The sequence below is a fragment of the Gracilinanus agilis genome, chromosome 1 (assembly GCF_016433145.1).
Source record: "Gracilinanus agilis isolate LMUSP501 chromosome 1, AgileGrace, whole genome shotgun sequence".
NCBI lineage: Eukaryota > Metazoa > Chordata > Mammalia > Didelphimorphia > Didelphidae > Gracilinanus > Gracilinanus agilis.
In genome coordinates, this window is record NC_058130.1 from 473,795,311 (window position 1) to 473,809,217 (window position 13,907).

A 13,907-nucleotide genomic window follows, 5' to 3' on the forward strand; every position below is an offset into this window, starting at 1 on the left:
ATTAATTTCTGGTTTTTCTGGAAGACCAATTATTCTCAAATTGTCTCTTCTAGACCGGTTTTCTTGGTCTGTCACTCTCTCATTGAGATATTTCATGTTTCCTTCTATTTTTTCAGTCTTTTGGCTTTGTTTTATTTGTTCTTGTTGTCTTGAGAGATCATTAGTTTCTACTTGCTCAATTCTAGCCTTTAGGGATTGATTTTCGGCCATAATCTTCTGGTAATCGGCCATAATCTTTTGATTTTCGGCCATAATCTTCTTGTTTTCGGCCATAATCTTCTGGTATTCCTTTTCAATCTGGTCATTTCTTGTGTTCAATTTGCTTATCAGTTCATTTGGTTTCTGAGCCTCGCTTTCCAGTTGCAAGATTCTACCTTTTAAGCTGTTATTTTCTTGCCAGATCTCTTCCATTTTCCTCAAAATCTCAGATTTGAACTCTTCCATAGGTTGTGAGGAGTTTTCCTTATTTGGGGAGGGTCTGGATGGTTGTTTGTTCTCCTCCTCTGTTTGCTCGGTTGTCTGGATTTTCTCTGTGTAGAAGCTGTCGAGTGTTAAAGACTTCTTTTTTTTGTTATTATTCTTTCTCTTCTGAATTTCCTGTAACTGGTTAGCCATCATTAGCCCAGCAGCTTCTCAGGTTTATCCTCGCTCTCAGTGTCTGTCTGAGATCTATTGGCTCCTGAGGACTGAGATCTAGTTTTTTCCAAGGTCAAGCCCCCTGGTGGATTCCCTTGCTTGAACCTCTGCAGGAGGTTTCTTTACAAGTCTCAGGGCGCTACTTCCACAGTCGTATACCCGTCTGCACTGGTTCCCCACTTAGGCTTTAGTTCCTGGTTGTGTTTACCTCCACCCAGGCCTCTGCTCAGCCGGCGCTCCGCTCCCAGCGTCCGCTCCCGCACGCGCTCAGATTTCGCGTGCGTTCTTGACTTAATGGGGTCCTAAGTCTTGCTGCTCTCAGGAACAGGTCCCGGAGCTGCTGATGACTCGATGGGTGCCCCAAACTTGCTCTATTTCTTTTTAGCTGGGTTCAGAGCTATAGGAGAGTGTGGAGGGGGTGGGGGTGGGGCGGTTGCTCAGCTTGCGCTTGAGTGAGAGCCCTTTTTAGCTTGGAAATGTCTCGATTCCACGTACCTTCCACGCTGTGTCCTGTTGTGGGGTTCCTCCGTTCGTCTGGACTTGTTTTTATGTCCCCTTGAGGAGTTTTGTGTGTTTCGGTCAGGAGAGGTTTAGAGCTGCTTCTTACTCTGCCGCCATCTTAACCCGGAAGCCCCTTTCCCTTACTTTAAATATCACCAAAGCAGAAATACTGGATAGGATAGAGTTAGGCAGCTGGGTAATATAGGTAGAGATAAGAATAGAAATCTGTTGGACCTTGGTGGGAGGGAATCCAGATCTGTCCTAGTTAGTTCATTCCAAGCCCTTCCCTTACCTATCCCAGTTAATTTAATAAACCCTTGTTGTTGTTACCTTGACAGTATCTCCCTGAAATCCTTACCCAGATCAATAGGATTTAAGTTACTGGCCCAAGGACTATTAAGAACGTAGAAAATCATTTAACATCATTCGATCTCTATACCACCAATCTATGGAATACCTTATCAATACCCATTAATACATATATTATCACAACACACATTTATTTTTTTTTCCAATATGTACTATTGAATACTACTGCTTCAGTGTTTTATTGCAGCTACACGTTGGCATCCTTGTTAGATTAAAAGGAGGTCCCTCAAGTTTCATGATACAGATAATTTTTATTGCTTGACAGCTGAAACAATGTTGCCTTAACCCTACTTTCTTTGATCTTTACCTTAATGGGAAAAGCCTAGGCCTGTGATCTCATAATTATAAGGAATTCCTAGGTGGGGAAATTTCCCCTACCAATGCAAGTTAGCTCTTTCTTGGAAACTGACAGTCATAGAGAGTTGTCTAGTACTAATACATTAATTGCCTTGCCCAGGTCTTGTAGTTTTGAAGCTGGCTCTCTATCCAATATGCCAAATTGCTTTTCCCTCCTTAATGACATAATTAAAGGATTATTGGATCTAGATGTTTTTCAACTGGACTCTATAAAATCTTTATTTCCTATATATAGACAATATGCTGTCATTTAATTGTATCAAGCTTAAACGGCTATTCATTGGGTAATAGTGTCCACACAAAAATGCCATTAAAGACTATTTTAAAAGGAAAGCGATAATTTTTGGAAGATAGCAAATTTGTTGATGGGCTATAAATACTTAGCCATAACTTCGAATATGTTGGTGTTTATTTTAATATAAACACATTATTACTAAAATAAGATATCCATATTTAAATGTCATTGTATTAAATAGTTTCCAATAGATTCTATTTTTAAATACTGGTAAAATAAAAGTAGTGGCCCACATTCTTTATGGTGCAGATGTGGGAACAAAATAGAGATAAGAAAACTAGAGACCTTGAAAAATCATTTAAAAAAAAACCCAAAACTTTTTCCTTCTGACATTTGGCTCTAACCAAATAGCACTGAGCTAGGGAGAAGGCTTTTATAAGACTTTTTCATTAGAAAGTGTGTCCATGTTACCATAAACAAATGTTCTCAGAAAACCTCAGTGAACTCAACTGAGAATTAGTTATCTATCAGAATGATGCTATGTCCAAAAATGGACTATATTTTAAATCTAACACTAAATCACTTCAAGGCTATTTTATTTTTAAAATCTAACAGGTCATTTCATGATTAGACAATCATCTTTTTAATGGAATCTTTAATTACATGTTCCATTTGACAGGCTGAATATAGCAAAGAAAAATTTCAACATGGCATAGGAGAATGAAAAGTGATAATACTAGATAACACTATCTGGTCAAGCTTATATTTCCCAAGATCAGAAAGGCCTTTTTGGAAATCTATAAGGCAAATATTAAGATTTATGAAGCCTATGCTTTATAGAATGTTTAATTCTCATCCATATCTATTGGCCTTTACTCCATACTTAAGGGTTATTCCAACCAACATTCATTCAACATCAAGAAAGGAGGGGTAAATTACTCGCTGTCTGGCACAGAGACATTTTATATATCCTTTAGAGAGTCTATTTTTGCGTTGCCTACTCTGGTCAAATTGATATTGTCAAGAATTGACTGGAGGATTGTTTTTATGAAATGTCCTGTGAAATGCTTAGTATATTGAATAATATGGTTTCATGAAGCTCAGATACTCCATTTCATTATAAGTAATTCTGAAGGCCATAGCATACAATTCCTGCTTACTCCCCCCCACCCCCACCCAGAAGTCTTGTAATGCCCTTTGTCCAAAACCAAATTATAAAAATATAATTCAATAATTTAAAATTCATGAGTTGTGTGGAAAGGGCAGGTTAAACTCAAACTTCATGGAAAGCACATTTATGTAAAGTATAAAACATTCAACATGTGACATTTTAATGGTCTAGAACTTTTGATGGTTTTTAAAAAATTAGTGACATTTTAGCAGTGAAATAGCTGTGTAGTTTATCATCTCTATACAGTTTCCATTTAAGTCTTAGCATCACTTTAGTATGGCAGAGGTTGAAGAACACAGGCTTGAACTGGGAAAGTCTAGATTTCCTAACTTAAAGTATTCCAAAGCTATTCAAATGAATGAAGCCCAGTAATCAATTTTAAGAGTCAAGCAACTATAGTAGTGCAAATTACCTCTAGGAAGGTATTCAAAAATCCTTGTACTGAAACACAAGTTTCCATTATAGCTAAATGAAAATGCTAAATACTTTATTTGCCATTTATATTTTAATAAGATATAACCAAAAGCACCATGGAGGCAGAACACAAATAATTCAAGGCTAAATGACCACCATTATTAAATCAACTAATAACATTAAGCAATTGAATTGATCCTGTACTAATCTGATTCCACATACCATACTATAAAACCTGGAAAATGAATCAAAATGAATTTAATTAAAATTCTTTCATTAGCTAAGAAAGTTATCCCCCAAATAAATTATTTCCTTAAAGTTCTAAAAGTATACCTTCTTAGTCTACCTTGTAAAAAAAAAGGGGGATGAATGAAAGATCATAAAAGCAATAAACATGGAATTTGTTTTTAGCCCAATATAATTTCACAGGGATGTACATTTTTATTAATTATGATTGAAGATTTGCTTCCAGAATTTCAGTAATTTAAGGTTTGGTTTTTTTGGGCCCTTACCTCCCATCTTGGAATCAAAATTGCACATGGCTAATATGGGGAAAGGACTTTTTAAAAAAACCTTACTTTCCATCTTAGAATCAATACTGTGCATTGGTTCTAAGGCAGAAGAGCATAAAGGACTAGGCAATGAGGGTTAAGCGACTTGTCCAGGATCACACAGTTAGGAAATACGTGAAGCCAGATTTGAACTCTGGATCTCCTGTCTCAAAGTCTGGCCCTCAATTCACACAGCAACTTAGCTGCTCCCTCATCTAAGATTCTTTAAGCAAACCATCTAACCTTTATGTTTGCATGATCAAAAAATCTCAAGAGTCAAAAAGGGACTCAAACATTATCTACTCCAACCCACTATTTTATTCTAGTCTATTAAATCTATTTTATAACATCCCTAAGAAGTGGGCATTTCTATAAGAAGATCTCTACCATTTCCTGAAGTAGCTCCTTTCACTTTGGCACAGCTATGTTAGGAAATTTTTCCTTAAATTGAGACTAAATATGGCTCCCTGCAAACTTCAACCCAGGGCTCTGCCCTATAAATACAAACAGAACAAAATACATTCTTCTTCTACATGATAACTCATCAAATACTTCTAAGAATTGTGTGCTCTCTAAGTCTTTTCTTCTCCAGGTTAACTCTCCAATTCCTTCAACCAATTTTCCATTCAGAATAGCCTCCATTCTACTATTCAGCTTCTGCTAGTTGTCCACTGTCTTGCAAACATTTTTGAAAACTCTGGCACTGATGATATCTAAGTATATATAATACATCCAATGTGAGTACAATAGGACAATGATTAGTCTCATTCTACTCTGACATAAGCTCTTTATATCTTTTTCAAGTGAAGTTTTATCTAAGTCCTACCTTGCTTCCATTCTTTAAGTAAAGCTGTTGATTTTTTTTTAAAAAAGTAAGAATTTACACGTATCTGTATTAAATTTCACCTTTCGACATACATTTTGCAGAGATATATTATACTATCTGCACATATTCAATAAAAATTGAAATAATTTTGATGGAATTTGGCATCTTTGGCCCTTAACAAAATAATAATGATGACAATTTATCCAGAACTTTGAAATTTGTAATGTCCTTTGCATCCATTATCTCATTTGAACTTTACAACCAACCTGTGAGGTACGTATTACAAGTATAATTATCTCCATTTTACAAACAATAAAACTGAGACTGAGAGGAATGAAATGACTTCCTTATGGTCATGTAACTAATGTGGCACAAATCTTCCTGGCTCCAAGTCTAGAATGATATCTATTTTAACAGCTAAAGTCATTCAGTTCATTTATGAAAATTTTCTCAAGTGGCCTATGTTATAGGCCATAGGAAAAATAAAAAAAGAATATAGCAAAATGTATAGCGCAAAAATATTAGAAGAGTTATGAAAGCATCCAGGGAAGATGAAAGTGAAGATGAGGAAAGAATCATGGTATCTTGTGCTTATTTACCTGAGTAAGATTAGGGGTATGTTGGTAAATGTTTAACAGCTGGCTCTCTAGTGAAAAGAAATTGACACCTGTGTTAGTGGAAATTTTGGGTCCTTGGTCTTAATATCAAGATCCATAATATAAACTTCCTGTGGACGTTTAGGGGACTTGGAAACTACATTTCCCATGATTCTTCTTATGGAGGAAGTGTGATTATGTAGACAGAGGTATAAGACTCCTGATGTGATTGGGAAACGTACTCTTTTGTAGGAAGCAGCCAGGTGGGCAGAAGGTAATGGCAGGAGATTTGAATTAGATCTCAGCAGGTGCGCTGCCTTCTTAATTACCTACCAATATGGCTTTAAATAAAGTATTAATACTTTTAATATCCATCTATATCCATTTTATTCGTAACACACCAGCTTTCAGTTTCAATTTGAATTACTATCATTTCTTCTATCACTTTTAAAAGTCTAGGTATTCAACAAAACAATAAATCATCAAATCTTGATTAGTAGCTTTTTTTAAAAACCCTTACCTTCCATCTTAGAAATCAATACTGTGTATTGGTTCTAAGGCATTAGAGTGGTAAGGGGTAGGCAATAGGGGTCAAGTGAATTGCCCAGGGTCACATAGCTAGGAAGTGTCTGAGGCTAAATTTGAACCCAGGACCTTCCATCTCTGGGCTTGGCTCTCAATTCACTGAGCCACCCAGTTGCCCCCAATTAGTAGCTTTTTGAGCAATAAATGCTAATTTTTTGCATTAAATTTAAAATTTAATAACTGGCTTTGTGTGAGAGCTTTTCCCCAGAACATTTGTGGGTGAGAAACTCTTTATTGTTAAGCTAACTACACACATAAACTATGGAAAATCTGGAAAGCATACTAAAAAGCAGAGACATCACGCTGCCAACAAGGAAAGATGAGAACCTCAGAATCAATGCTTTTGAACTGTGGTGCTAGAAAAGACTTCTGAGAGTTCCTTGGACAGCAAGGAGGTTAAATAAGTCAATACTTGAAGAAATTAATTCTGAAAATTCAGGTCAAACCCTGAAGCTGAAGCTTTTGGCCACATAATGAGAAGACTGGAAAACACCCTCATGTTGGGAAAGACTGAAGGCAAAAGGAGAAGGGGAAGACAGAGAATCCAGTTGATAGTGACATGGAAGCAACAAACATAAGCTTGGACAGACTTTGGGAGATAGAAAGGAAAGAAGGACCTGGTGTGCTATGATCTATGGGGTCACAAAGAGTTGGGCACAACTGAATGGCATAAAAACAACTTCGCCATTCTAGTTTGACAGAGATCACATTAATTGTGATGCTTTTTAAAGGGGAGGAGAGAGTACCTTTATATAACTGCATTTGTATGTTGAACAGCCTCAGGCACTCACCAGGGTTCTAATCCTTATCCTACTTTTGATTTTGAAGTTGCCAGGCTAGGGTAGCAGAAAGAACACTAGACTTGGAGTCAGAAAATATAGACCATTTTGCTTGAGTTCAACATAATGTTTTTATCTACTTAACTGATGGTGACCTCAAGAAAAACCAACACATCCTTAGATCATATGGGATGGGGAGGCAGAGGTAGGTAATGATCTGTACTGCCAGAGGGAATACCCACATTGATGAGATTGAGCACACAGCCACTGAAATATTATGGTAAAATGGTTTAACAAATCTTTCTAAAAATTGCAGCTTAATTTTATGAAGATATGAAATGAGGTGGTAAGGCTAGTCGATCCCTAAGGTCTCCTTTCAGTTTTGGAGCTTATGAAATATAGCATCCTAGCTCCTGCACAGCAACCATTTACTGCTGTCCTGCTTCACATTCTGGTATTACAGTGTCTCATTGAAAAAAAAAAGTATTTAGTAATTTAGGAACATGAGCCTGATACTTAAGGAATCTTTTAAAATTCCCTAGAAACCCACCATAAGCACTTGATGATGGCCAAATACTAGCTGTACCTGCAGGTGTTAGTGTCTGCTCCTTTCATATATAAAAGTCTAGGATGGGTTATTATTCTGTGAATATTTACAAAAGAATGAAGCAAAGAGGACAAAAAGACAAATTCTAGTGTTGTGAATCAGACATATACAGAACAACTAAGTTCTGAGAAATGAAAAATGCAGCACACTACAAGAGAAAGTCACTGCAGTAGTCACAATTCAAACGAACTTGGTTCACATTAAGGGCACTCTGCCAACATGTTTAATGATAGAAGCGACTACTTTTCTGCAATGCCTGGAAACATCTCTGTTTGCCAAAGAAACTTCCGTGCATGAATAATGTCTGGAAAAAGAAACTAAAAGCAAAATTATAATCATAGAATCTTAGTGTTGGAAGAGACCCTGGGAGGCACTGATTGTTTTTTCCTTCAGTGCTACAGCACTCTTTTGTAGTTGTCCTCTATTATTGTATAAGTTGACTGTTCTCTTTGGTGTCATAAGTCTGGACTAGAGTAGATGTGTCAAACTTGGATAAAAATGGGGCTGACAACTAATCTATACATAAGGATCCTTATGACTGCATATTGACTTCAATTATCTGTGTTGTATTGTAATTTTATTTTTTTGTTAAGTATCTCCCAATGACATTTTAATCTGGTCTGCCAAGTGTCTGTGCTGACCTGTGAAGGAAGGGACCATGTCTTAGTCAAAGTCTGTACCTGCCCCAGCCCTGAGCATTATTATTATCATATATGCTCAGCATAGAGGAGGCTTCATACATTTGTGATGGCTCAGGTTTGGATTCTCTACACCTACTCAGCACCCTAGGATGCCTCTCTCCTCTGACTGGAGGCTGGAGGACAGAGCACTAAACTCTTCTAGGTCTTCCTTTACAGACTTTGTTGGTCATTTCATTCTCCATCGGCAGCTCTAGGCCATCCCCATCTCCCCATTCCCTCTTCAGCTTCTCTATGTATATTGTCTTTCTTTACATTATAAGCTCCTTGAGGGCAGGGACTATCTTCTTTGTTGGTGTTTGTACTCTCAGAGCTTAGCAGAGCACCGGATATATAGTAGGTACTTAATGTTTATTGAATTGAATCAATGCATTTATTTTATTTTATTTTATTTTTTAAATTCTTAGCTTCTCTCTTAGTATCAATTCTAAGACATAAGAGCAGCAAAAGCTAGGTTAATTGGGGTTAAATGACTTTCCCAGGGTCACGCAGGCTAGGAAGTGTCTAAGGCCAGATGAACCTAGGTTCTCATGATTCCAGGTGTGGTGCTCTATCCACTGTGCTACCTAGCTGCCCCTTTAAACTAACTTTTCTTTTTGAGGTTAACAGGATTACATGATTTACCCAGGGTCACATAGCTTAGCAAGTTTCTGAGACCAGATTTGAATTCATGAAGATGAATCTTCCTTTTTCCAATTCCAGTGCTACCTAGCTGCCCCTACCATGAACTGATTTTTAGAGAGGACTTGAATGCATGTCTGGGAATGGGTTCATACAGAAAAGGAAAAACTCAGAGGAACTATTTAGTAGATTATCTGGAGCAAAAGCAAATTATTCATTGTGTGTGTTCTAAAGGGAATTGGATTACATAAGATCTGTGCCAACTCTCAGATTCCATTCTAACTTCCTACACTGTTGAAAGTTCCTTCTAGAACATTGCTAATAGGTAGTGATCATGTTTATGCTTCAACATAAAAGAATCTTACTCCCTGACAAGATGACAATCCATTCCATGTTTGGTTCATTCATTTCCAATGAAGTGCTTTACATTGAGCTAAAAACCTTCTTTAGCCTCTGCATGTTACTCCTATCCTTACTCTGAAGCTGGCCAGCTTACAGACACCCTTTCAGTTCTCTGAAAATAGTGCTTATATTTCCCCATTTCTAAGGTAAATTCTCCCATTCCTTTCTACTACTGCCTGCATAACAAAGTGGTAATGTGCTTCAGCGCCACTTCAGCATGTCTGTAATCTCATCAATGTGGGTATTTCTTCCAATGGTCTGGACCACACTCCATCCACAGCTCTCACCAGGGTGTCCATGACTATCTAGAGACCCTCCAAAAGAGCTGTGTTCCACATGCTCAACATCCTCTAGAATCCTTTATTGCCAGATTTTATGTAAATATTCAGTCTTTGCACAATGCTGCAAAGGCTTTCATAGAAGAAATGTGGTATCAAATAAGAGAGGCTGGTCATTCAGTGAGAAAGAGGAATAATTACTGAAGAGCCTCCATACTCCACTGACATCCTCTTGATATTTGTGAAGAAGACCTTGAGCACATTGGCTGGGCCATCTGTGATCAATTTATGGCAAGATGTGGATAAGAAGTGCACAGGATAGGCAGACATAAATGGGCTGAGATCTGGATTGTTGAAGGGGATATTCATATAACACAGAGCCATTGGAGTATGTACCATACCTTGTTCCAATATCAAGCCAGCTCCCATAATCTCTGACCAAGAAGAAGAAATGCTATTAAAAAAAAGAAAACAAAAAATTACTTGTTTTAATGAAGCACAAAGAAACAGGCTAAATGCAAAGTTTTAGTGTTGTTTTCCCTTTCCAGAATAAAACAAGGGCAAGACCTTTCTTGAAATGTTTATTTGAACAATAGTTCAGGCGCTAGAAATAGAATTGCCATTCAAAGATGACACCACAATGGCATGAATAGTTTAGAAATGAAAAAGAACTAGGTAGTTTCAAAAAAAGCCAAGCTTTGAAGGTTACTGAAAATATCTGGGAAAATGAGTCCTATTGTACCAGTAAAGAATATCAGCAGCTGACTCCCTTTTGTTTATTAAAAATAACACACATACTTAATAACAGTAAAGTATTATTGAAAGATATTCTGATTTTTAGGCCATTGGGCATCACAATGTTATTGAGGATATAATTGGTTTAAAGGTCTCTGTTAGATCAAAAGGATGACTGCTGCTATAAAATGGAAATCATACAACATCCCTCCCTACTTGTAGACATGAGCTCTCCATTTCCTAGCAATGACAGATCAAATTAGAGGATTACTTGTCTGGAAAGGGCAACATAAGATTGCTGTCTGTAGCTAAATAAAAACTAATTTAAAATGCTCATCAGTATTTGAAATGACATTGTTTCATTGATTCTCAAAATTTTCAAAGAAATTCATAAAATGATATAAAGCAGAATTAAGGAAATTTGACAACTTAGATTTCATTATTTTATTGAAAAACGTGAAACAGAAGTCTTTATTATTATTAGTCTTCATGAAAATATTTCTGAAAAAGCTGTCAGTTAGAGTATTTTACTTTAATTCTTCTATTAAGTGGCAAGATATAGAAATTAGATTACTTGAGGGCAGGGACTCTTTTATCTCTTTTATTCCTGTATGACTTGCCCATGTGGGTTGGTAAATTTTGGGTGAACTGAAGAATCATTCTTCTAAGTGTTATGATTGATGCAATCAGGTCTTTAAGAAAGCGATGCCATTGTATTCCCTTGGAAAAATAAATATAAATTTTCAGATTGCTTTCTTAGGCAAATATAGTAATATTTCTTTTCTGGGAAAAATATCATTAAATGAAAATAGAAATTCCCCTTCATTGCTCAGTTTATTCATTCATTTAGTTTGCTTTTATATAAGCAAAAATAGCCAAAGAACAGACAATTTGTAAATACATTTCAAGTATATTTTCTACAAAAGTACTAGATATGTAGTATGGACCATAAATTTTATATAGTTCTAAATACTATTATGAAAATGTTTTTTAGTCATGGCAATGGTGACTAGAATTGAAATAATTTCTAACATACAATGACATTTTTCTGATCCAAATGACTTAACACTAACAGCCCTCTAAAGATGTGCCTTTCTCTCCTGCTACCTACCTACCTCTACACACTGTAACAATAAAGAAGGCCAGTAGGGATGTTTGATAGAAGGGAGAGAGAGAAAGAGAGTCTATGAAGTCTTTCTTCTAGCTCTCCCCTGGGGTTGAATATACACCCTGAAACTGGGTGACCTGGATGGTTGTGCTGCCCCACAGGAATTAGGGGCGAGGCTTCCCTATAAGACGAGGTATGTGGTACCCCAATCCAATTCTGAATAAGGATGGGTTTCACACAAACCTTCCCCCAGTCAGTTTCACAGAGGGTGGTCTGGTTTCAAGATAGAGGCAGCCAGACCAAGCTATGGTTCCCCTTTCCCTTGTTGTCTCTCAGGCACTTTGGAATATATCTGACTGATGAATGGCTTTTATTATTTGCAATTCAGAGATTGGGGAAAGGGGTAAAGGGCAGAGGGATTTTGGGGTACCCTCTTCACTATTCCTATGGGGTCTGTCACTTAGGAGCTAAGCTTCTTCCTCCACCCCTTCTCCTTCTGTTTCTATTTCTAGTTTTCTATTTCTATAATTGTAAGTTTTGACTGAAAGGGGGAAAGAGCAAGGTTAGGTAATGGGAGAAGGAGACTAAGAGATCGTTCCCAAAATGGAGTCCAAAAACTTAGCTAACTCAAGTCTTGATGGGTGAGATGTGATGGAATGGCTTTGATCAGAGAATGAGGGTTTCAATTTCCAAAGAAAGATCCTCAGGAATGGATCCAAGCTGTGATGTCCTCCTCCTCTCCCTCCCAGTCCTTTGTCTGAAGACCTCTCCTCTCCCTCTTCCTCCCAGAAATTCTCAGAATCCTCTCTCCAGTCTCAACTGTCAGCAACTGTCAGCAATTGCCTTCTCTGGCTCCTTTGGTCCCATCCCCCTTGCACAAATCCCCTCCTTACAATACACACATATGCATGCACACATATATGCACATGCACACACATGCGTACATGCACACACACACAAAATGGCTGAGCAAATATCCCTGGTAAAGGACTGATCTACTACAGAAATTTTGACATTTATTCAATCAATAAATACTTATTGAACATCTGGTTTATATAAGTAGTAGGGTCTTAATGCATGAGAAGTTTAACTTCTTATCTTTTTTTTAAACCCTTACCTTCCATCTTAGAATCAATACTATGTTTTGGTTCCAAGGCAGAAGAGTGGAAAGGGCTAAGCAATGGGGGTTAAGTGACTTGTCACACAGCTAGGAAGTGTCTGAAGCCAGATTTGAACCTAGGACCTACCATCTCTAGGCCTTGCTCTCAATCCACTGAGCTACCCAGATGCCCCCTCTTATCTTTTTTAATGAGAAGAAAGTATAAGGAAAAAATTCAACCTTTTTACTGCATGTATTCAAAGTTAACTTCATGTCAAAAACTATATTTGAGAAATCTTACAATAGGAAATATTGGTTTAAAAGTGACAAAACTCGAATAATATAATTTGGCAGCTTTAGTGAGACACACTGTATGAGCGGAGTAAAAAATAATTTTTAGGGATAAATTGGACTAAAACCAATGTAATATATAAAAACTTTATGCACTAAAATGTATTCATATTTCCTATGATTAAATTAACTCAGCACTCAGTTTTTAAATTTAATCCATCTTGAATATCCAAAAGTTCCTTACCAGTGCCATGATGTCTGAAATAACAAGGACAATGAGGAAAAGGCTGTAACAGAATAAATGATTATATGTAATTCAATGACAGATACACATTTATCAAGTTTCATTCATATCAAGAATCCAAGTGATAAAACAATCTAATGTTCTCTTAACTTTTTTGCCTTGGAAAATGCTCATTTCAAGAGAGTTCATTATACTTTATGACCTGGTGACTAACTCAAGAGTGATGGATTGGATTGGGAAATTTTTATTAAAAATTCTCAGTACTGACTCCAGTGGCACTGCAAGAACATAATCTGTAATGTGTAACCATGAAAAATTGCTTCTGAAGCCATAGAATTATAAACTAAAGTAAAATCTTACTTGAACATGTTTCATTATTACATAGAGTCAGCCATTTCACTGACCAAATCAACCTTGAAAAAGTAACAAGCTTAGACAAAGAATATGAATCTTGTCTGCTCAACATTGGTGTCATAGAAAGAATTCTACTCCATTTTAACTGACAAGTTTAGATGAATTTTGACACGGACAGCTAAGAAACACAGCACATAAAAGCTACATATAACATGCACAGAAAATTTCCTCCAAAAAAGAAAATGAGATTCAGTGATAGTTGTGATGGGGAAAAAAATCATCTTTCACATACTATCCAGACTTACTCAGTTGAGTCTATGATCTTATCAGTATGGGTTATTCCTCCCCCTGGTAGAGATTGCACTGAGTAGTTCTCTTTCCACTCTCTACTACAGAATAGCTACTCAAGAGTCAGACTTACTTAAAACTTAACTGTCTGTGGAAAGCCAA

At 36.8% G+C, this 13,907-nt stretch overlaps 1 protein-coding gene across 1 annotated transcript in view; it reads right to left on the reverse strand.

Annotated features, from left to right (window-relative positions):
- PIGN (phosphatidylinositol glycan anchor biosynthesis class N) overlaps positions 1-13,907 on the reverse strand; it is a 213,947-nt gene that overhangs the window by 11,960 nt on the left and 188,080 nt on the right. Inside the window, exons 28-29 of the mRNA XM_044682228.1 lie at positions 13,104-13,146; positions 10,028-10,080 (exon numbers count right to left, since the gene is read on the reverse strand). Of these exons, the coding sequence (XP_044538163.1) occupies positions 10,028-10,080; positions 13,104-13,146 (96 nt within the window). The remainder of the gene's footprint in view (positions 1-10,027; positions 10,081-13,103; positions 13,147-13,907) is intronic.